This window comes from Haliotis rufescens, unplaced genomic scaffold (assembly GCF_023055435.1).
Source record: "Haliotis rufescens isolate VD_foot unplaced genomic scaffold, xgHalRufe1.0.p SCAF_13, whole genome shotgun sequence".
NCBI classification, from domain to species: domain Eukaryota; kingdom Metazoa; phylum Mollusca; class Gastropoda; order Lepetellida; family Haliotidae; genus Haliotis; species Haliotis rufescens.
In genome coordinates this window covers 7437173-7462529 of record NW_025963813.1, presented here as the reverse complement: position 1 = coordinate 7462529, position 25357 = coordinate 7437173, and the positions used below count along the sequence as shown (strand labels likewise).

Sequence of the window (25357 nt, the reverse complement as noted above, 5' to 3'; positions counted from 1 at the left end):
CCGACATTCATTACACCCGAAGTTTCAAACTACCTGTAATGTGAGTGAGTGAATATTGTTTTAGGTAGCCAGGTGACGTCTGTAATAAGTAGTCTGGGAGTAAACGTAAACCTATGCGACATCAAACAGTCAGAGCCGCAGATTTTAAGTAGCTTTGTTTTGTAACAAGTCTTTGATTACGCGCAAAATCCATATTTCACATGGATGACTCGAGTCGGTGAAGCGGAAGGTTCTTATAATCACACAATGTATACCCCATCGATCCAAGGCTTAAAAGTGAGATTGTTCTGGGGTTTTGTCTTCATGTGCGTTTGATATCTCAACGTTCACAAGATTTGCAGAACTTTTCAATATCATGTGTTATATTAACACGGAATAAATACTTGAAACCGACGTTTTAAAGCACAATTTTCGAAAGAATGTCACATTTCAGGCCAGCGGACATTCCAGGCATACAACTCACCTTCTGACTGAGATCAAGTCTTTTCCTTGACAGTATTGATTCCTGCCAGCGTCTTTGTGACATTTTATTTCCCGCACCCCTCATAATTCCTTCCCTTCTCTTCACTTTTTAAGAATCTTGGCGTTAGGATACAAGTTTGACCTGACGGACTATTTGGGAAACCTCTTCACAATGGTGCCTTTCCGCGGCATTGACAAGCGAAGTAACATGTCCTCCGGGAACCGCGGATATTTGATGCTACTTGTCATTCCACTACCGTCATTAGCCGTTAGCACTTAGTATTGCTGCGTCACAACTACTATCATTACTGGAGAGCACTTTATACTATTTGTGTTAAAATCGCTGTCATTATTAGCTCAGTGGAAGACCCTTTAGAGAAGCCAATGGTGGGCGTTTTGCTTCTTCATGTAGTTGAGATTCTTTTCGACATATCTCAAGCGTTCTAAAACCTAATTATCTGTGAAACAGTCCAATCTTTTATTTACTGTTGGAGTGCCTAATAAACACATACATGTTTGTCTTCACGTCATACAGAAAGACACAGCGAGACGACTGGGTACCGCACTGTTTGAAAATAAGTCTCTTTCTGGGGAGAGTGTGTTCAAGTGTAAAATGGGATTTAAACCATATGGACGAAGAGAATTCCACTTAATGAGGGTTTTCCTTTAAATAGTGATACCTCGTACATCGTGCTTGTGAAAACCAACAACAGTTGCCTCGTAGGAACCCGTGTGAGGATGTCCCCCACACTCGATTGTTTGTCTGGGACGCGACGAAATTGGATTGGGTGGTTAGATATAAAGACTCGGTTGATCACGTGTTTTGGATCCCAACGACGTGAAGTGTTGCTCATGATATCGATACCTCGTTTGTCTGCCCCCAACACGGTTATTTGCAGACTCCGTGATATAGTTGGACTGTTGCTGCCTGCGGCGTAAAACAACAAACAAACACTTCGCCTCGCTGAAAGCCTGGTCACGATGGGAATGGTTTTATGTCTGACGTGCGTGATTAAGTCATCCTCCGTGGTTTGTTCGTCGTTCATGCTGCTATTATATTCTTTTTTTCTGCCCAGATTACATTTTACAAGTCTAAACCACAACCTCTGCAGCTCAAAGTTTGAAAAAGCGGATCCGAGGCCATGGTTACAACGGTTTGGCCTTGGAGTGAAAGTTGGAATCTGGTACAAAACGAGATTTGGTTTGATAAAGTCGTTCTTGACAGTGCTAAGAAATATTATTATACATCCATGGGCCATGGGAAACAAGAGATGTATTTTAACAAGTCTCAAATCGTGTTACGTACGGTAGGCCGAACATGATACAGAAACAACATAAGAATGGTTGAATTATATGAATATTACATGTAATATTTATCTCCGTGTACCCTTGATACAGGACCTGATACTGCCTGGTGTCGTGTCAGTAAATAAAGACTGCGAGGGGACTCTGGCCCAGATTCAATCACAGTAATGTGTTCTGTCCATAACGGCCATGTGTGGTCTGACTGTCATAATTCCAATTCTCCTATGGTTGATTGTGGTCCTCCCCTTACTTGTTTTCGGCGACAATAATGGGTCTCGCTGACTCCCCGAGGAGTAGAGTCAGACTTGTAGTCAAGGGAACTGTGGACATACATAATGATTTACAGTTGACCTCCGGAAGGTCGATGGTTCGATCCCTGATCGCGTCATACCAAATGACGTTGGAAGATTTTTGTTGTTACCCTGTGTGTGTGCATTGTGTCGCAGTTGGTTAGCACTATAAAACAGGCATTAGTCCAGACAAACAAACACACACAAATTTCATATTTTCTTAAGCATTGCTATTTTTAGCTTGAAGATTTGATAGAATTTGCGTCTAATATATTTATAAAAGACTATTGTGCGCGCGCACGCATCACACAACCCCCACACACGCACGCACGCACGCAAACACACGCACACACACACACACACACACGTCACCATTCCTGTTGGCATGAAGACGCCAGAATTAACAAAACGTGTAAGTGCAAGAACGAACAGAGGCTAATATATTTTGTATAAGTTTGATATATAAAATGCCCTTATCCAATCTTCTTCTTCCGTCAGACCGGACCAAAGAGTAATGTCCCTTTGTTTGTATGATGATGGTCCGGAAGTCGGTGTTCTCAGGGAGACACTACATCTGTCACGTACATGACCTCACAGACATTATATCCCAGTAACCATTGTGAAGTAACCTAGGTTTTTGCTACATAACGTCAACAACAAAGCAGTTCGTTAAATGGTCACTACATATCTACCCTTAGTCTATCACCAGAAAGGAGGTGAGGTGAGGTGAGGTGAGGTGAGGTGAGGTAAGGTGAAATCGAGTCCAAGATTGTTGCACTTACATAGCGACGTGCATGCACCTGTGTGTGTGTGTGTGTGTGTGTGCGCGTGCGTGCGCGCGTGTGCGTGCGTGGTGTGTGTGTGTGTGTGTATGTGTGTGCTTGTACTAGTCCGGACTGATGCTGATTTATAGTGCTAGCTAACTGAGATACCATGTTGCAGTTTAAAATGAATACCACACTCAGACACAGTATACCGACTCCGAGCCGACGGATCCTTGTTTTAGGACCTTAATGCCGAGCGCCAGACAGGGTAACAATAAGTACCATCTTTTAACGACTTTTAAGTTCCGCTCCCCAGGAAGACGCACTACCACCAGACCAAGGAGGCGGTCAACAAGAAAGGAAAAAAGACAAAACGTCAACGGCAAAGAATAATCAATCTCAATTATCTGCCCAAACTGATTCCACGGGGTGTAAATGGCAAAATAGTGGTGATAGTGACGTAAATGGAAGTGAAATCAGTGATAACGCCATATAATCGCGAAAGTTGAACCAACCTTTAACCACGCCCCAAATAGTCTGTACCGTTTTCGGATTGCTCGAATTGAATTTATACATGACTTGTATAAAGGTGTTCCACAAAATATTCTTTGCATGCTTTGGTTTTCGACCTACATAAAGCTGATACACCGTGATGTACCTGAAATATCGTTTCTTCTTAGTAAGAATTATGATGTACTTCGTCTGTAAGGCACCAGACAGAACTGCCGAATTGTGCTACACACTATACAGCATCACGTCACCAGTGAGAGCTTATAACATGCCTTTGAAGTCAAACATAATGTAAAGAAATCACAACACGAGAGTTCAGTTAATGTCGAAATCTTTCACAGGGAGTGGAACTTTTCATGACAAACAAAAAATGATGACATGTTTCTTTTCACGTTCCAAGACTGCATGCGACAATAGAGAAATCAATTACCCATGTGGACTTGCAGCAGATTTAATGGTTAATGCACATTGTGCCACGTGGCCATATATTTACAATGCCGTATACATGATGGCAGGATAAACAGCCGCAGACACCATAATCTCTTTTTGATTTCAGAACGCTTTAGGGCTTTTGATGCAGTAGTGTAGGCTTTTGAAATACTTTAAGGACAGAACCTTTATGTAACTGGGAAAAGGGAAACGTTTTCAGAGACGTGTATTGTTCTTTTTCTACATATGCTGTTAAGGTCGGCAAGGAAAACAACGGGCTGTTATGGAACACAATCAGCCTTGAGGCCTTTCAAGGAGATGAAACGATCTGTTTGTATTACATGTGACATTTCCATGCATAAAAGTATTAAAGTGCGGTCTCAGGATTCACTATTCTTTAATTGTTCTGCACTTTCCTTGCTTCGCTATTGACTTTGATGTACAAAAGGCCTGCATTATCGCCTGAAGATGAACGCAGAGTGCTCTAACAGCTGAAGTTCAGGACATATATACCTACATGGCCGTTGGCGACCTTAACATCCCTTAATGTTTTTTGTTTTTGTTTTTTTTTATTTCAAAATGTGAAATCAATACACAAGAAGCATAATAAAAGAATAGAATCAACTTCCTAAATTATATAAAATTTTGAACACATGTGTACTGTAACCATGTACTGTTTTGCAAAAGGGGTTTTAAAATTCAACGAAATTGCTTGGCGCGAATCATGTGTGATCGTCACGATAATTTCGTTTACCAAATCTATATTTGAACATAATACGAGAAGCGACTTGAAGCAAGCAATTAACCACGATAATTTGAGTTTGTTTCACACCATTTTCCAAAGTGAGTATGGTTTTACGCGCTTTTAGCAATATTCCAGCAATATCATGGCGGGGGACACCAGAAATGGGCTTCACACATTGTACCCATGTGGAAGAGCGAACGCTTTAACCACTAGGCTACCCCACCGCCCCGATTTTCCAAAGGTCTCGGTTCCAAAATAAGACAAGAGCCATCTACACTACAGTGTGACTACATCAAATTTCAAAACACGGTAGGTTTATCTCCAAAGTGTTATATTATTTACCAGATCACCTACAGAGTATGACAAATCATATGATCAAAATATATTACGGTTTATTGTTCATTAAATCCTATATATATGAAGAATGCATGTGGTGTTTGACACTTTGGTATTTTCTTCAGGCATCTCATGAAAGGCAGAGAAGACTTCAGGCATCTTACAAATGTCATTCTCCACAATATATTTCCGTTTTCATTAATTTCATGAAAGTCAATCGAAATACATGCTTGAAATAGAGGTATTTCATGTAGGTGGTTGGGTGATGACGCTCTTCAACAGGAATATCTCAGAGTGTATCAGAACATATGCTAGTGTTGAGGGTTTAGCATTTATGATTCAACCTTAGGCCGACGTTTTTGTCGGGCATCGGCAATTCACTTTAAATTTCGTGCGTCAGCCGTTTTATTGCCGCTCATAAACTATTTTTTTCTTTTCCTGAGTTACTTGAAGTAGATTCTGTTATCCATAAATTTAACACTGAGATTGTATTAAAGAGCTGAGGTAAATTGGTGCCCAGTTATGTTTGATGGGTGGAGAATAAAACAATGTTCCTTCCTAAATCACTGTTATCACTGTGTGCTTGTCCAGACTAATGTCGGGTTTATAGTGCTAGCCCACTGAGACACCATGCCGCAGTTTAAAATACCCCACTCAGACACAGTATACTGACTCCGAGCCGACCAGTCCTTGTTTTAGCCCCTTAATGCCGAGCGCCAGACAGGGTAACAACAAGTACCATCTTTTAACGTCTTTTGGTATGACGCGGCCGGGGTTCAAAACCCTACCACGAGACCACTGAGGCGGTCGCTAGCCTACTGAGATACCAGTCCTTGTTTTATTCCATTAATGCCGAGCGCCAAGCGTAAGAGGCGAATTAATGGAACGTGTGGTCAGGCTAGATGTCGTGGATCGTTGCTCATGCTATCAATCACCGGTTTGACTCGATTAATTACAGGCAGCAGTCACATGGCTGGAATATTGATGAGTGCGACATTAAACAACTCACCACAAACATCGAATGTATTTGCGAAAGCCATTTGAGAAGCCTTTATGCAAGATCGAATTCCAGGTCCGTTATTGGCTACTCCATGGTAATGACCTAAGGTCAGATTATAACGGACTACTTTCCTCATTGCAATTCTTGAATATGTTTCTCGTGCTTCTGTGGAGTTTACCTACATCTGTGTCAAAACTTTATGGTTTTGGAATATTTAATAAATGTTGTTTGATCTTATCTAACTTGCATTATCATCATCGCCTTGATACTCTTCACGTGGCGGAAACTTTTTGGTGTGGAGCGACACACTAGTTTGGTGAAGTCTGCCGGAAGCCGAATGACGTCTGTCATGACCGTTGTGTTATGTATTAATGCGCCACTATGATCATGAGAATAGTCAAAATATGCACCGATTCGATGCTCAAATGGAGCGATTTTAGGATGTAGAAGAAACAGATGATTACACATGTGTCTGCCATATACCATTTATCCTTGTATCTGACATATTCGTGTGTACTAATCGCTAGATAAGCGACAGAAACCAATCACTCACCAATCCATCATGGGTCTGGTGTATATCTTATCCGTTATGACTTCCTGTCAGGTTGGTTGCTTGGTTGGTTTGTTGTTTAACGCCGCACTCAGCAATATTCCAGCTATATAACGGCGGTCTGTAAATAATCGAGTCTTGACCAGACAATCCAGTGATTAATATCATGAGCATCGATCCACGCAATCCACGCCAGACCACCCGATCCCGTAAGCCGCCTTTTACGACAAGCATGGGTTGCTGAAGACCTATTCTACCCCGGATCTACACTGGTCATTTCGTGTTAGGAAAGGTCCCCGGTCAACTTTCCTTGTGTTAAGAAGCGACTGAAAGGAACGGCAGGCCCGACTCAGCGACGGTCCGACAGCGTGAGACGTTGCTTATAATATGAATCACTGATTTGCCTTCCCAAAAGTCGATTATTTACAGGCCGCCGTGCTATAGCTGGCATTGTGTTTGCTGAGTTTACACATGTTAGATCCGAACATATTGAGGAGTTAAAGATACTGAATCGTTAGGCTCCAAATAATTCAAAACATTGTTAGTTTATCTCCATTCAATCATAGCGACAAAATGCTTAACAACTGATACTCTTTTGTGACAAACTTGATTAAGTTATAGCTTTTCAGTTATTTTGCAGTTAAGTGTCCCCAGTAACAGTAATACATGTCCAGGATAAGAATCTCTCCATCCCGAAATCCGAAATGGTTGAATTTGACCTATTTCGGGTACACTTCATTGTCCATGACTGCCAAAATATCTGTTCAGTGTGACAGTGTCATTTACACATACTCGATGTATTCATATGCAAGGTGTGCGTGCGTGCGTGCGTGCGTGCGTGCGTGCGTGCGTGCATGTGTGTGTTAATTTTGAGGTATCAAATGGAATTGGAAACCTTAATTTTTAATGATTTTTGTATTTTGAAAGGAATTAATTTGTATAAAATGCACTTGTTGTTTTTGGTTAAAACAAAATCTAATACATGCTTAAGATTGTATCGTATGACATGGACACGGTTAAAAATATCTTTAATTATCCTACATATGCACAACACTGTCCAACAAATTATATAATATATTAGACGCCAAATCTATCAAATCTTTAAGCTAAAAATGACGATTCCTAAGAAAATACATAATTTGAAAAAAATCTTGATCTCCATTTCTGGACAGATTATAGTATTTCAATGTCCAAACCAGAAGTTTAAAATAAAGCTATTTAAGTACGGGTTAGTCAAGGAATCAACTCTGAAGGGACAAAATCTGTAACACATATCCTGAAGCCACACGACGCCGCAGGCGGGGCAATATGCCACTGTCCCGTACATTAGCTGTATTTGTTTGGTGTGAGTCTCTTGGCGGACATAATCACCTTTAGGACGCCATGATAATGTAATTGAGTGGGTGAGGGCACTTTATGAAATTGCCCATAAGATACACTACTATTCAAAACAAACGTGTCCTCAATCGCGATACAAGGTCTTACCGCTGAATATTCGCGTCCCGGTCGAGATCCTTGGGACGATGGTTTCAAACAGTAGAATAATGTGTGCATTTACCCGCGACATAAATACGTCGCACCCCGCTCACTTTCTGCACTTTTTCTTACACCAGTAATACGACCAAGAGGACGTTTCTTTTGCACAGTAGTGCACACTAATCTCTTGAGGGATTCCTTCTTATCATTAACATTCTATCACAGCCATCAGTCTGATATGTATATATGGACAAATTCACCAACAGTATTGCTGTAAAGATTTGTTACCGGACATGATTGCAATGCTATTCCCTCGGCACGATGTGGAGGTTTTCTATCACAACTGTCGCATCGATAAATGGTCATTTGCTTAAAGTGACAATCTGAAGATTAAGTTAAAAAACGAACAACTGAATTGGACCATATCTTCCAGTATCGACATTATTTATCAATTTCCGTCGTATTCTTTCAGCGTAAACTAAATCAGTTCATGGTTAAGTCAATAAATGTTCGGGGCTATTCCCTTCTTTGAGTGTGGTTTTACATTAAATACGACGCGATTCTGCGGGGATCGTTCATCGTGCTATTAGCCGCTTGTCTAACTGATCATGTATTACGGTAATAGACTAAAATCTAGTCTCTGAAATGAAAATATCGTACATAAAAAAAACAGTTGTTCAGTTATCTTAATAAAAATATAATAAAAAGGAGCCAAGTGACTCTCTTCATTCCTGATACTGCAGTGATCTAGACTTGCCAAACATTATAGACTTGCATGGGCTGTATTTGATATATATTTGTATCAGGGTCTGTAAGACAGACTATTACGGTAACTGTAGTATAACTTTGTTTTGCCAGTTTGTTGTTTTACGCCGCACTCAGCAACATTCCAGCTATTTGACGGCGGCCTGTAAATAATCGAATCTGGACCAGACAATCCAAATATTGATATCATGACCATCGATCTGCGCAATTGGGATACGATGACATACAACAGCTCTATTCCGTTAGGCGCCTCGTTCGACAAGCATGGCCATGGTTGCTGAAGACTAATTCTTAGCCGAATCTCCACCGGGGAATTCAAAGCCAATTCACATTATTAACAAGTTAGACACACGCCTCAAATGTTCGTAAAGAAATAAGCGATGAAAATACAACCCAGTGACCTCGATCTTGCCGCATGTTGTCATTTGGGAAAGAAATGGTTGCCTGTATCGTATTCACCTCCACCACTAGGGTCAACACAAATCAACGGATATCATACGTCTGTGTTGGCATCTAGCAATTTTGTCGCTTCCGCTTAGCGGGATCAGTAATCGTAAACGTTTATTATTGACGTTTAAATGGACTACTGCCAAGCCACACCTCATCTGTGCACACCACGGGTGTCTCGGCAAGTTGAAGCTTTCCTTTGGTTTCAAATTGATTCGTCGATTTGTTTTTAATACACTGATATTTGCTCGAGAAATGCGAAATAATAAGTGAAATGAAACAGAATCAAATATAATTCTATGAATCACAATTTCAAAACTTTTTCTCGTCTGATATTTTGTTGTCAAGAATGATATAATGATGCAAGTATTCATGGGATTTCTACAGAAAAATTACTTGCATTGTGTTAATTTGATTTCTTTCGAGGTCACGTCTATCACAGATCACAAATCAGAATCAGAATTGTTGGACATTGTCAGACATTCTCTTGTGTCTTTTTTCCATTCAAGCACTTGTCTGGCTGAAAATTAGATACTAGTAATCGTCCAGTTTTATTGCGCTGGACTGCGAATCGGAATAGATCTGTGTGCATCAATATTGTATTCTCAGCTCCCTGTGGAGTATACAACCCACGCTGCGCCCTAGGGGTTATACACATAAAGCTGAATTATCTCAGAATTTAATAATAGGTTCATACACACGCAGTCCCCGGGGGTTCCGCAAATCATCTTCCCACGTCCCCATGCTCGTCGCGACCGTCGGAGACGATCCACATAGCTGCCAAGTATAAATTTAATCACACATTTACCCCAATATTCTATCACTCTTTCTTATCGTGCGGTAAATACCTGTCACAGTGTATATAATACATACATGTAGTGTGAGTTAATAACCAGAAAACAGCGTTATCACTATCCCCCACTATGGTGCACATTAAAATTTGTTTGTTCATATAGTAGCGAATACAAACTATACAATGAGTGTAATAAGTCTTAAGAAGAAATAGACACTGGCTTTATGTCATCAGACAAAAATGATTAACTTTGAAACTAATACACTCAAAAGGCCCCTTCACTGGAAAAATAACTCAGTCTTGATAAGTAACTTCGGTAGTTTCTGAGAAAACCTGTCCCCATTGCAGACACGTGCACAATGCACCAAGTAAAAAAACATGGATCAGGGGCCAGTTTTCGAACTCAGTCTTGACAAGTTTATATCTCTTCCTTGATATGCATGCACTTTTAAGTCGTGCAACTTCAGTAGTTTATCAGAAAACTTGTCCCAAATTCACGCAGTATGCATATGAAAAGCACGGAGCAAGGGCCATAACTCTGAAAAAACAACTTTGCGACATTAAGTTTCGAACTTATTTGAGATCATGACCAGTAAGATCAGAGTGTAAAATTTCTCTGACTTGCATTGTTTTTGAGAAAATGTGTCGCCTTTTAGAAGCGGACGGACGGACGGACGGACGAATTCCGTTCCCATATCCCCCGTCCCAGTTTAATAATAATAATAATAATAATAATAATAATAATAATAATACGGAAAAGTTTATGATTCCGTACCTCACGAATGGATTTTGAGGTCACAGGAATGTATTGACCTCCCCGAGCGACTAAGTGGACAAAATATGACATTTTATAACCAACAGCAAGAAAACTAGAAATGCATTTACTTTCTATTCAACTGGTCAACAAGTCCATCGGCTTTTCAGAGAGTGAGTGAGTTTGGTTTAAGGCCGCTTTTAACAGTATTCCAGTTATCTCGCGGTGTGTCAGTATTATGTGGGAGGAAAGCCCGAAGTGATGCAGGTCTCAGACGTTTACCACTTCGGTGAAACCCACGAGCACAGGTATAGTGCTGACAAACCTAGAAACATAATCGGGGCGAACCGGGATTCGAATCCACAATCATAGGTTTCGTGCATGTTCAAGGGACGCAACTCTGCACAGCGAATCGCGGCGCCTTAGACGACTGGGCCACCCGTGCCCCCTACCAAGTATAATAACAAAAATAAGTGAATACAAACATCCGCCGACCACGTTGGCTGAACTTTGCCAGTTGCTGCAAGAGAAGTGGAACTGACACCCTCAAATCGCCATTGTTAGACTTATACGCAATTATATCTCGTCGAGTGAATGAATGTTTAACAAATCGTGGCGGTATAACGCACTACTGATCCAAACACTTCATCCTTGAAATTTCCCATCTTAAACCTATCGTCCTTCAAAATCATTGGCGGTTATAACACCTGCTGTCATACTTCATAAGCGATTGTAATGTTTTTCCCTAATAGTATTCGTTCAGTATCATGCAACTATTAGCAAAAACAAATATCTCTTACAAATTTGGAAATATTAAGTCATGTCCGAGTGTTCCCTACTTTTTTAAAAAGAGTATATTGTAAAAACAAACCTGCCAATTTATTGTTATATTTTACGCCTGATGCTCCATCCATAGAAAGGCAATTAATGGGAGCATCTCATATTTCACTGACGCTTCGTCGAAAGGAGAGTCGACAAAATCCGTTAGAAACACCGTTCACTGCCTTTACTTCGACGGCGGAACTTGTGTCAATTTTGTTCATTTCTGAGATATATGATATTCCGTGCCGTTTTTATGAATAAATGCATTCAGACAGTCTTCAATCTAATATGGTTGCCATAAAACCCAGCATTTCACGAACAACTAAGAATACGAAATGTTCAGCGTCAAATGATATTGGGTCATGTCAAGGTGGAATGTTTTCTATGACGAAACAGAGCAGATGCGGCTTTTGCAATGTAATCTAATTAGAAACTAGTGGAATCCAATGTGGATCACAAATCACATTTTGACTCACAAACTGTGCAACCTATGATTTTACCACGCAATGCCAACTTCATATCTTTGTTAAGCAAAACTAATTAAGATGCGATTTTTTAGGCAGATTCAATGAAAAACGTTAGATCATAAGTAAAATCCACAATGGCCACAACCAATCTAACAGCGATTAAAGACTTTTGATGAAGAAAGTATGAATATAATCTTTTCACATTTTGAAAGTACTGCAGCTGCTAGATTCAGAGGAAACAACTGCGGAAGATGTCTATCCTACAAAAACGACAAATGCCATATGACGAGAGCCAGAACTTCTTCAGCAGCCAATAACAACACATCAAACACCTTCTGCAATTATTTTACATGATAAATTTCCATGCCAAAATGTCAGAAAGAAGTCATGCAAACACAATAATGAAAACTTTGGCCAAGAAGTACGTCTCAATTTGGCGACCATCGAATCTCAGCACGTTTTCTGGTAACTTTGCAGTATGGAGCATAGACATACAATTTAGAAAGTTTGGAAGCGTTTGAGAGGAGCAGATTTACTAAGAAGAGGTAAGGTACTGAGAACAATGGTAAACTGCATGGCCAAAACCTTTAATTCATAATGGCTGCCAAACGATGCCATTTAGCGTCACGGGACGTCGAGACGTCCAAGGTTCAATGTCATATCAGTAAACCACTAGGCTGCATTGATTCATTTGATGTCAAGGCATTGTAAGATAAATGAAACAGAATGAGCAAATCTTGATATCCCGGTCGTCTCGCAATAACCATAAACAGTGTCTGCAGTAATGTAATAACACCGCATGACCAAAATCGTATGTTCGCCATAACCCGTTTAGTCATCCAATACTTCTTTTCGATATATGCTGCCGATGTAACATTAACTTTGTACTAACCCTTTTCGACTGGTTCTCTTATTCTTGTTGTAATTCTTGTACATGGTTTTGTCCATCTACTTTAGCGTTTGGTGTTGCAATACAATGACTACATTCCCTTTCGCGTCAATTTATGTCATGATGTCCCTATTATGGGCTTATTTAATGTCATTCTGTGTCGAATGCAATATTACTTTTATTGCTAAACATTTAATGTCTGCTTTCTAGATGGGATTACTGCGAGACAGCCTTTGAAGTGCCTAATCGATTCACCTATCATCAAATGAACGATTATTTCAAAGGTTATACATCTTCAGATGTTATGACTCTTTTGATGGGGTTTGCGACACTGGATTTGTCAAACTGCCATATTTGATCATATTGGGAGGCCTTCCGTCTCCACTTTACTGTCCCTTTCGAGACTCGCTGTCATCTCTTCTTGGCACTCAGACCGCCTCCGTGGTCTATTAGATAGAGCGTCTGCCCAGGGAGCGGAAGATCGGCTGTTCGAACCCAGGCCGCATCAAGAGATGGTACTTGTTGGTCAGCTGGAAGTTAGTATAGTGTGAGAAGGGTACCCATGATAAATGCGGCTTGGTATAACCATAACATTTAAATTGGACGAACAGACACACATGTACACGGACACACACACGGACACACACACAGACACACACACACACACACACAATAATCTTGAAACCTCATATCACCTCATCTCACCTTTTTGGCACTGACTCAGTCAGTTAAGTTGAATATACAAAAATGTAAATACAAGAATAAATAATAATACTCTGCGTTTGGTTTCCGTTCCAATTATACAGATGAACACGATCCATTTCACCGGCCCATTTCTTTGGTTACATTCAAGGCCTCATTAGAGGATGTTTGTACAGGAGACAGGTGGAGGACATTTGACGCATCAGTAATAATATTGATGTACGAAGCAATTCTCTATCTTGACTTGTGCCAGATGTTCCCGTGTTTTTACAGGTTAACAATTGACTTGCCTTCTTACGAATATTGAAATTGTTTTGTCGCTTCTCTATACATGATATATTTACATACTTACTTGATTGGGTATAGTGTTTGTGACACACTTGCCAGGAGGTTAACTGTCTGGTAATTAGTGAGGGTCAAAACGTTGAATCTTCTGTTTCAAGCGACGTTACATTTCGTCTTTTCTCCCATTACTAGCCACGTGTTCTTCTGACTTAAGCAGAATAGGTACTCAACATGACTCACTCGGGAAATGGGAACAGTGACAAAACAGATGGCCAATTGTGACATCCGAATTAACAGACGTTTGCCTTAACAAGTCCATGATCAATTGTTGGCTAAATGTCAATCAGTCGATCTGTATTGCAGATATACTAAAAGGCCATAGGCCTATAGTACATATCTAAGTTACTCATCTTATCATTTCTAAAATTCATTGCATGGAATATATACGAGTCAAAGGCTTCAGTACATTAATATTTATAGAAGACATAACTTCATTTTTACCATATTATCATAAATATATTTGGAAATTGATACATTTATGGATGAAGGTATGCGATTCGTAAATTCTGATAAAGTGGACAAATGAGAACAAAATGGTACTAATCCTCTATCAGCTGTCGATTACACATTCTACATAATCTAATTTCCTTCCGGACTTTGAATTATCTTCTCGTTTCAATATTTAATTCATGTGATGACCATCTGAATCGAGAAAATGCATTTCTATATTTGGTGGTTTCAAAAGATATTCTGAAGATATAAAATATGTTTTGAGAAAACAATAAATCTAACAAACAGTACCACTTATGTGTGTACGTATCTAAATCTTTGTGTACACAATTTAACAAAATGTTCAGGACAATCTATATTTTGACTTTGCCAAGCATAACTTAAGCCTAAATCATTAATTAGCTTTTTAACTGACGAAACCCAGTTTTTCTTTCCATTTTTGTCATACAGTACCATCATTTCATAACACTTTTGGGGTTTCCATCATTTGGCATCCTTTACAACCTTCACCAATACTTTATGACTTTAATTTGTTCATATATATACACAGTGGAAACCTACTGCATTCACCATATACAACTACATTGGGAGTGTTTAGCTTTACTCCTCAGTATCTTATGCATGCATATACATGCACCCTTTCAATCAAATCTAACTGATGTACACACCAAACCTCAGACCCATATAACAGAATTGGCTTCATTTTTGTGTAAAGTTTTAAAAAAGTGTTTTATACAGTAGACTTGTGGAGGACATTTGACGCATCAGTAATTCTCTATCTTGACTTGTGCCAGATGTTCCCGTGCTTTTACAGGTTAACAATTGACTTGCCTTCTTACGAATATTGAAATTGTTTTGTCGCTTCTATATACATGAGTATGTATGAGTATGCTCTCTTAAGATGGAGAGGGGCGGTCGGTTATCCTAGTTGTTTAAAGCGTTCGCTCGTCACGCCGAAGACCCGGGATCGATTCCCGACATGGGTACAATGTGTGAAGCCCATTTCTGGTGTCCCCCGCCGTGATATTGCTGGAATATTGCTAAAAGCGGCGTAAAACCAATTTCACTCACTCACTCACTCACTCTATATACATGATATAATTACATGCTTACTTGATTGGGTATAGTGTTTGTGTCAAGCACGATGCTACACTTGCCAGGCGGTTAACTGTCTGGTAATTAGTGAGGGTCGACACGTCGAATCTTCTGTTTCAAGCGACGTTACATTTCGTCTTTTCTCCCATTACTAGCCACGTGTTCTTCTGGCTTAAGCAGGAGAGGTATTCAACATGACTCACTCGGGAAATGGGAACAGTGACAAAACAGATGGCCAATTGTGACATCCGAATTAACAGACGTACACTGGTATTTGCCTTAACAAGCCCATGATCAATTGTTGGCTAAATGTCACGATACAACACTGAGAGCGTCTGTGTCCGCTAACAAAGTATGATTTGCTTTGAGCCATGCTTGTGTAACGTTGAAAATAGGATTATACTTGGTATGGAAATAGAGCTCGTATTACAGACACGCTTCGATCTGGAGCGTTACCGGAAAGCAAACATGACTATCTTAGTCGAAAATATGTTGGGTGTATCATTTTAACTGACCAGTGGGTAGCGTACTTGAGAACACGACGCCAAAGGTCAGTGTGTTATCAATAGTACTGACGCACTGTCGCTCTAATTGTAGAACACTGGAGTGCAGTGGCTTCGTATGAAGAACAGTGTTTATCGCAGTGGTACTTAGTATGGAACAGTGTTTGAAATCGTTGCTATTTCGGCGTTTGTTGGTTGGTTTGTTGTTTAACGCCGCACTCGGCAATATTCCAGCTATATGACGGCGGTCTGTAAATAATCGAGTCTGGACCAGACAATCCAACGATTGACATCATGAGCATCGATCCACGCAATTGGGATACGATGACATGCATCAACCAAGTCAGCGAACCTGACCACCCGATCCCGTTAGTCGCCTTTTACGACAAGCATAGTCGCCTTTTACGACAAGCATAGTCGCCCTTTACGGCAAGCATGGGTTGCTGAATCATCCACTGCCTTTGTTATGCTCAAATTAATTACCAAACAGTATCGTTTCATCAATGAGCCATCGTTTTTAAACCATGACTGCAAATTGTTTTACCCCAAATGTAATGTATTCTCCTCATGATGAAATACATCAGCATCATTTTAAAACCCCATAAAATCTACAATTAATTCCCCTTTCTATATCAGGAAGCTGCAGGCCCTGCAACAAGGCAACTCTAAAAGAGTGAAGTCAGATTAGCGTTACGTTCTTCCGGCCCTATGAACTCCTCCATAATGTTAACTTTATTTTCACATAAATCAATCCTACTACTTTGTAGAAGATCAAATTCACATGACAAAGATCAAGAGAATATTGGTGTATCTGAAATCAAATATGGCAATGGTTTCCCCCAGCTAGTCCACGTCCCTTGATCTTAGAATGTGTTCTTCCATCAAATTCCATTATTGATGAAGGGGTTAGTGACTTATCCTGGCAATATGCAAGCCATGGGACACGTGTTAACTTACATTGCATGTGAATCATGTCAGCTGGCCCCGGGGGCTAACAGTGCGACTTTGATCATTTTGGAACAATTCAATGCAACTAAGTACCAGGAATTACAAATCATTGTCTCCACATCATGACAAATGAACTGTCACTGCGTACGAGACCAATATAATCTTTGTTTAACAATGCAGTGTTGTGATGCTATTATTTCTGTGTTCGAGGTTTTGGTATTCTGGTGCTTGAATGCGTGGCTGTTAAAATGTTTGTGATGAGTTGTGATAACAATCGATCTCATACCCAAATCCTCCACAGTGGTATTTGATGGATAGTGAAAGCGGTGCGCATCGAGGGTTAATCGAAGTCCTCCTGTCCTCACAGAGAAACTCGTACAGAATCAATGTTTCACAAAATATGTTTTAGCATAATCTTCTTTAACTTCAAACGTGATCCAGGGATGCACCAGTTGTGTTATCCCTTACAATATAAAATCTTATTTGCAATCATAAGCCTGCAACTGTATGTTGGCTTCCGAGACATAATAGTCTCCATACAAGTGTAAAACTCTCACATACTTTTCGCGAACACATGGTGTCATCACAGATTTTTAGTACTCCCTTCATAAAATTGTCACCGCTTTTTCGCCTTTGACGGATAATCGAGACTCGATGGCGCTGAATGTTATGTCTACAGTATTTAGTAGGTGGTTAATGAGGACGAAGTTCAACACCAGTCGGACGCGTTGGTCTAAATCACCCTGTGCGTCCTGTTTGAAAGCACAGCGGGAAGGTGTCAACTAAGTGCTACATGATGGCACATCGTCACTCCATTAACGTAACCTGACCATCTGCGTTAACACCACAGACAAGCTATTACCTCGTCTGAAGAGGTCAGTACATATGAGGTGTTACAAGCGTGGTCACATGGTAATACTCGCATACATTAAGGGCTTCAGGGATCAGCAAACGAGGATGAACATTCTCTCTTAGTGATGCTAATTTTAATTATTGCGCTGCCAAGATAATTGGTTGCTAACTAAACATATTGTCTGACTCCTTCTTTCGCAGTCCTTATCGAAGAATCCCGTGAAGATCCGGGATAGAGTTACTGTAGGTCTTCAGCAACGCATGCTTGCTGCAAAAGGCGACTATGCTTGTTGTAAGACTAAAGGGATCGGGTGGTCAGGCTCGCTGACCTAGTTGCATGGCATCGTATCCCAATTGCGTGGATCGATGCTCATGATATCAATCAATGGATTGTCTGGTCCAGACTCGATTATTTACAGACCGCCGTCATATAGCTGGAATATTGCCGAGTGCGGCGTTAAAGAACAAATAAACAAACAAACCTTATCGAAGGTTACACTCTCTCACTTATCCCAGGGCACATATATGATATAACAACCACTCTGGTCTATGTTCAACCCCTTGTGCAGAACTGAAATAAAAGAGTTGATGGTTCCTTTATCATTCGTGCGTTCCCTAGTGGAATTGTTTACAGGTAATACACTGGACTCACTTGGTCAGTAATGCACAAACAGACCTTTTCGCGATCACGTCTTTGGTGCGAAATCGAGGAGAGGTTAGTTTTGAACATTAGTGTAATTGTTTAAATTTGTTGAAGGAAATGTGAACGTTTGCAAGTTTGCTTCCAGAAACTCTACCTCCATTCTTGAAATGTCTTGAAACAGCAGTTTAATCATACAAGGAGAAACTCAGATAGACAGATGTTTTTCGTCGCATTAAAAAATCTTGCATTCATATAGCAACGTGCATGCACGTATGTGTGTAGCTGCTTCTACCAGTCCGGACAGATACACAGGGATGGTAGCATCACTTCCGAAACGGTCTGCTTGTACTAGCCGGACTAATGCCGGTTTTATAGTTCTAGCCAACTGGGGTACCATGCCGCAGTTTAACATGGATACCCCATCATGAGACTCCGAACCTTCCTTGTTTCATCCCCGTAATGCCGAAGGTAGGGTAACAGTGAGTGTGTGAGTGAGTGTGGTTTTACGCCGCTTTTTTTTAGCAATATTCCAGCAATATCACGGCGGGGGACACCAGAAATGGGCTTCACACATTGTACCCATGTCGGGAATCGAACCCGGGTCTTCGGCGTGACGAGCGAACGCTTTAACCACTAGGCTAACCGACCGCCCCTAACACTCAGGAGATAAGGGCTGGGACGAGTAGGGTAACAAGTCCCATATTAAAACGTCACGGCCAGTAGATCAAAACATCGACTTTCCGCTCTCCGGACAGACACACTATCCAGTAAACCATGGAGACGGTCTATTATCTCAATACAAGACAAAACCGTTTTGAACTAGATGTATTATTGATTAGTTATTTGTCCACCCCTCTGTCTTCAGCAGTTATCTCTATATCGCGCTACGTACCATCTCATTGACCTCTCTGGCAGTGTTTTACTTTGCCCGCAGCAAGTAAATGAGTGTTCTTTATCGCCCCAGTCAGCAACAATGCAACCTGTAAATATTCAAGTCTGGACCATACAATGCAGCGGTTTAAAAACGTCAACAACTATCTGAACCCCCGAGGTACGATGACATTATAGCGACACGCATTGAGCACTTTCTAATTCTACCTCAGAAACCTCCAGGGCACTGTGGTGATGTCGGATATCATTCGTGACCAACTCGTGTTATTCCGGGACAAGCCGAATAGCGACTCGTACCCCTCTCGTGGCCATTTGTGCGACGGGGTTCCGTCTCAGCGCAGAGGGGCATAGCTAATTGTCAACTCGTTGCGTAATGATTCACGTATATTTCTCAATGTATTATATATATTTCAGATGCAACTTTGGCAAGTCCTATTCTGTGAGTGCAGGTGAACGAGAAATGACAATTGTTTGGTAACTTAAGTACTGCTCATAGAAAGTTTATTCTGATTTGTTTTTGTTTTTTTGTTCTTTAACGCCGCACTCAGCAATATTCCAGCTCTTTGACGGCGGTCTGAAATAATCGAGTGTGGACCAGACAATCAAGCGATTGACATCATGAGCATCGATTCACGCAATTGGGATCGATGGCATGCATTTACCAAGTCAGTGAGCCTGACCACCCGATCCCGTTAGTCGCCTTTTACGACAAGCATAGTCAACTTATACGGCAAACATGGGTCGCTGAAGACCTTTTCCACCCCGGATCTTCACGGGTCGATTGCTGAAAGGCGCAGAGGACATTAAAATAATCGTTTAGGTAAACACTTGGTTTTGTTCGACGTCATTGCAACACAAATATGTACTAATCGATCATCTTAATTGTATCGGTTGGACTTAATTGAGTGCTTCAATTCATATAATTGGCAAATCATTTTCAGGGGGACGCAAAATCGCATGTAGCAATCATTCTATTGACTAACTGTTCCCGTGTGTTTACTTTCAAACTAGCTCAGCTTCTGTCAATACAATAACATAGTCCCTGCTTCTATATCTCATAGGGAACTTTTATCGATAGTCACCAGTGGAAGTGCTGGTTGCTCTCGAGGTGACAAAATTAATCAAAATGATGGACTTCATTTCCGATGACACGACTCCAGAATGCTTGCTCTGCCAAGCCAGGGACAACGTCAATTTAACCCCTGCCACTTAGGCATGATTAGGATGGATTTAGGTTTCATGTCATTGCTTTAATACAAGAACCGTATTGGACGCTGATAAATGCAAACATAATTTATGAGAGGACTTATTCAAAGGGAAAATGACCTGTCACTTGAGGGGTTATCATGTGTACACTCGTGGAATCGTTTTTTTTAAAAGCACTTCGTCTGACAATTACATGTTTAGTACCAGAGCGATGTGATTGATCACCTTATCAATCCTAGCAACACAACGTATTTCCCATTGGTTTAAAGCGCATGATAATTAATTACACAGTGTTAACGTTGTTCTTTCCCAACAATTACAAGGACAATTACAGCTTTTGTCCGCTTGACAGAAACAATTTAATTAACTTAGTGTCACATGTCCTCGCCAACAGCCAAGAGCGTCCGGAACAAATTATATAATTGATTTAGGTGTGTTTGCGAGTTGGCGGTTTACGCAATGTGTCAGTTATATTACGTCGACATCTTTTATTTGATTGTTACGCTGCGCCAAATGGGGTATAAAGCGGTATGAGATATTTTTATACGATGTTACTTTCATATTATATGTGAATAAAAGCGACAACATCCTTTCCAGAATCAAACGAAATCCCTACTGAAAGTCCATTGTATAATTCCGACTTTGTCATAAGCTTGAATAAAGCAGTTTCAGGAGCAGTTTAGATTCTGACACATTATCCTAGGTAAACATCAAAACTAAAGCGAAATTATTTGACGTGCAATTCATGCACTACGCTTCGTCATCTTATGTCAATAAGGTTCCATGTTCCGACAAATATGAGGCAATGACAAACTAAAGGCTGGTCTCCTGTTGGCGTTTTAACACGCCCGGCTACAGAAACCTCAGGAATCAAGCTGAATTCAGTCAACACTTGTTCAATTCCAGCAATCAATGATCGCTATCTCTTTGGCAATGTGAGTGAGTTGGATTTAACGCCGCTTTTAACAGTATTCCAGTTATATCACGGCATGTCAGCTTAATGTGGGAGGAAAGCCTGAAGTGATGCAGGTCCAGACGTTTACCACTTCGGTGAAACCCACGGGCACGGGTATGGTGGAAACAAACCTAGAAACATAATCGGGGCGAACCGGGATTCGAACCCAAAATCATAGGTTTCTGGGGTGCCCAAGGGACGCAACTCAGAATCGCGGCGCCTCAGACGACTTGGCCACCCGTGACTCCTTTTTGACAATGTGTTCAAATACCGAAAATCAAGTGATGGACACAAAAATTCAATGACGCATTCACTGATTTTGAAGATAAACTTTGAATATATGTTCAAATTTATCTTCAATATCAGTAAATGCGTCACTGAATTTTCGTGTCCATCACTTGATCATCTGGTTTGTTTACAGGCCGCATGCCAGGAGAACTACTTTGCGGCGTCTTTACGTCTTTACACTTTTTGCAAATTGTTTGAGAAGCGGTTATCCCCTGTTGGGCAAGACATGCTTTCCATTTCCGTGAACACCTGTGACGTCACTGATTTTCAGTGATCCATTCAAATATTTTTAACCGCCATTTTGCCTTTTAGTTCCAATGGAATTTTTGTTGCGGTGGTTAATCGAGACTGGTTATTCTCTGGTATTGACGTTTTATTAGCATGCTAAGGTATGTTATCTACATCTACTTATTCTGTCAGACGCTGGAATTTCTACGGACCCCCAAACATATGCAATTGATCAATACTAGTGACACCAAACCTTCACTTAGTGTGTGTTGTTTGCTTGGATATGAATATTTTTATGTAACGATGAAAGGGGACACGTTTCAATAATGAGGCGTTGGTGCGTTAGCCAAGCGGTTAATGTGTTCGCTCCTCACTAGGAGTGAGTGAGTTGGGTTTTACGGCGCTTTTAACAGTATTCCAGTTATATCGCGGCGTGTCAGCTTAATGTGGGAGGAAAGCCCGGAGTGATGCAGGTCTCAGACGTTTACCACTTCGGTGAAACCCACGAGCACGGGTATGGTGCCGACAAACCTAGAAACATAATCTGGGCGAACCGGGATTCGAACCCCAAATCATAGGTTTCTGGCGTGCCCAAGGGACACAACTCTGCACAGCGAATCGCGGCGCCTTAGACGACTGGGCCACCCGTGCCCCCCCTCCTCACTAGGAAAATACGTGGGTACAGCGCGTGCAGTCAATTGATAATGTCGCACGTCATTTTGTTTCGCTAATTGCAAAGAGCGGATAAAATATTCACCCATTTCAATAAAGAAGAAACAACAGGAAAAGTGATATAACATGACGGCAGATGTTGAAAAACGTCATTCTTTCACCGGTGTTCTGGAATTGTAACGACACTCGAAGGATTCAGTCAAATGTATCCAGACACGAACCGCTGACGCGTTGAATCAAAAATAAAAATTAAATGCACCTGGGATTTTGTATGGAGACTTGATATTTTTGCAGCAAAATTATATCTTTTCAAGCTCGTTCTGGGATAAGTTTTGTTGGTGATAAAGCGTCATTGATAAAGTTTCAATCTCCAAAGTGCGATGAAGACGAAAGGGGACATAATCAACATTGAAAGATTACAAAATACCTCTAGCGAAATAATTTCAGAATGTATATCGAAAACCCTGCGGAATGAACACCAGTAATGATGGGGTGACCGTGTCTTCCTTTCGTGCTAAGATTAATGAAGTCTGTGGAAATATGAACCGGGGTCTAAAACAAAAGCATAATAAAAAGTGTGCCATTTGGCATTCCATTAGCGGCGTGCTTTTATGTTGTTGACATTTTAGGACGTAAAATATCTCACCTTTACGTGGTAAAAATGGATTAATACTTCCTTGTCGTCTGTTAGCAGGGAAATGAATACTGTAGATAATGAAAAACGTAGGCAGGGAAATGCTGCCGGCGAAATAATAGATATTGGATCCCGGGCACGTAAAGTAACGATATCACTGAGCAAGTTTGTGATCTAACACTGACGTTCTTTCGTAAGCTAAAATAACAGATTCCATGTTTTGTGTGTTTTAGAATTATTTCCATGTTTATATTTACAGATATTATATTAGTTGAATGAGATATAATAAGAATAAGATATATTACAACCCTTTCTCAAACTATTCATTTTCAAATGATTTTTTTGTTGTTAGTTTAAATGTAAAGTCTCGTTTGACCACAAAGGCAAAGGTTTAAGCTTCAAACAAAACATGCAAGCGTTCCAAGCAGTAAACCCAGGAGTGGGCATCCCGGATTAACAGGGACCGGACTAACGAGGTTGCACTGTATAGGACTTTTAATTATACACTTACATTTCCTATTCTTTGTTTCTTTGCAGACTGAAAATGGTGACGAATCCAAGCAAGATTTAGCTTCAGTTCAGGGGACGGAACATTCCAACGGAGACAAACAGGACGCAGAGACGGCGTCATATGACAAACTATCAGATGAAACCAGACTGCGAGAAGTCATTGACAAATTTGTTAAAGGATGGGATTTTCACCATAATACTGGCACCACAAAAACCAGGCCCACGCGTTCCAAAAGATGGGCAGAGTCGGAGAAGAGGCCTAGTTATTACTACGGCTCCTACACGCCCACCAGATACGACAACCAGAGATGGCGGTATCCCAGCAACTTGATGGCAATACTTCGTGGTGCCAAGCGAAGTTGGTCGGATGAGCCCACGCCTAGTAATGATCGCTGGGCGTATCCAAGCAACCTGATGGCGTTGCTAAGAGGGAAGAAGAGCGCAATGTACGAACCAGAAGAAACAGATGAAGTTGAAGAAGAGGCTGTGCAGAACGTGATGGATCGTCTTGCGGATGGATGGCAGTACTTTGTTGAGAACTACGCCCCGGAAGGAAGTTCAAAAAGATCACCGGATTATGTCTATGATCAGAGAAGCGGGAACTCTAAATCAAGAAACTTCAGGCCGTTTGGTGCTCGTCAGTTCTTGGTGTTGAACGGAGGGAGGTACATCATTGGGTGAAGGTCTCGGAACTATCACCCACTGAAGTACAATCTGCTGTAACATTCCCAGAACATTTGAATGCAGCTCAAACAAACACGAAGGTTGTGTAAGCTAACACAGTAGTGTGGAATACAATGCACAATATTTCAGCACTGGGGACATTGTAACGAAAGTCAACTTGTATCTGAGTGAACTCTCAACGTTTATAAATGGATTTGGCGAAGGAAATATTCAAAATTCTTTCTCATGAGCAAATATGGTCCATCGGTGTGTTCTGCTTCATCTCTTTGATGACGTCATCTTATTGTTGCTACTTCAACTATTGGTGCTATGACGAGGCTCATTTTTGTGACTATGGTTTTTTTAGTTTCTCTTGGATTTTGCTTAAGTAGCTCTCACTTGTTAATACATCGTCGTTGTTGCTATCCATATCATTATTAAAGTGTAACTTTCATGACATCGTTATCTTGTTGATTACAGCTACCGTATCCAGTATATGAGGCGACAAGGCCCGAATCAATAGCGGTAATAGCAAGTTTTATCACATAATGGGTAAGTTTCTCGTCAGGTTAAGCCAAAGGATAAAAATTGTATCATTTAGGATCATTTACGGATAAATGTGCCAAAAAAAGGTCAGGTAGGTACAACGTTAAGTGTCGACAAACATATTAATGTGCACATTCCCGGAAACCTTGCATTTCAGAGAAAGCGTTTGTTTGAGACCGAGAGATGAGAATACTTTTTACGACGGTGTAATTTAATTTAATGATCCACACTGCCGGGAAACGATGACGTGCAATCAACCAAGTCAGCGAGCCTGACCACCAGATTCCAAGTTGCTGGTAACTTTTCACATCCGGAAGAAGTGGTGAGGTGAAATTGGGTTTAACATCGCGTCAAAGATTATTGCACTTATATAGCGACGTGCATGCACGTGTACGTGTGTTTGTGTGTGTGTGTGTGTGTGT

At 40.8% G+C, this 25357-nt stretch overlaps 1 protein-coding gene across 1 annotated transcript in view; it reads left to right on the top strand.

Moving 5' to 3' along the window:
• Window positions 1-24843, top strand: part of LOC124149266 — a 44737-nt gene extending 19894 nt beyond the window's left edge. Inside the window, exon 2 of the mRNA XM_046520728.2 lies at window positions 23754-24843. Within this exon, the coding sequence (XP_046376684.2) occupies window positions 23754-24407 (654 nt within the window). The 3' untranslated portion in view covers window positions 24408-24843. The remainder of the gene's footprint in view (window positions 1-23753) is intronic.
• Window positions 24844-25357: the final 514 nt, after the last annotated feature.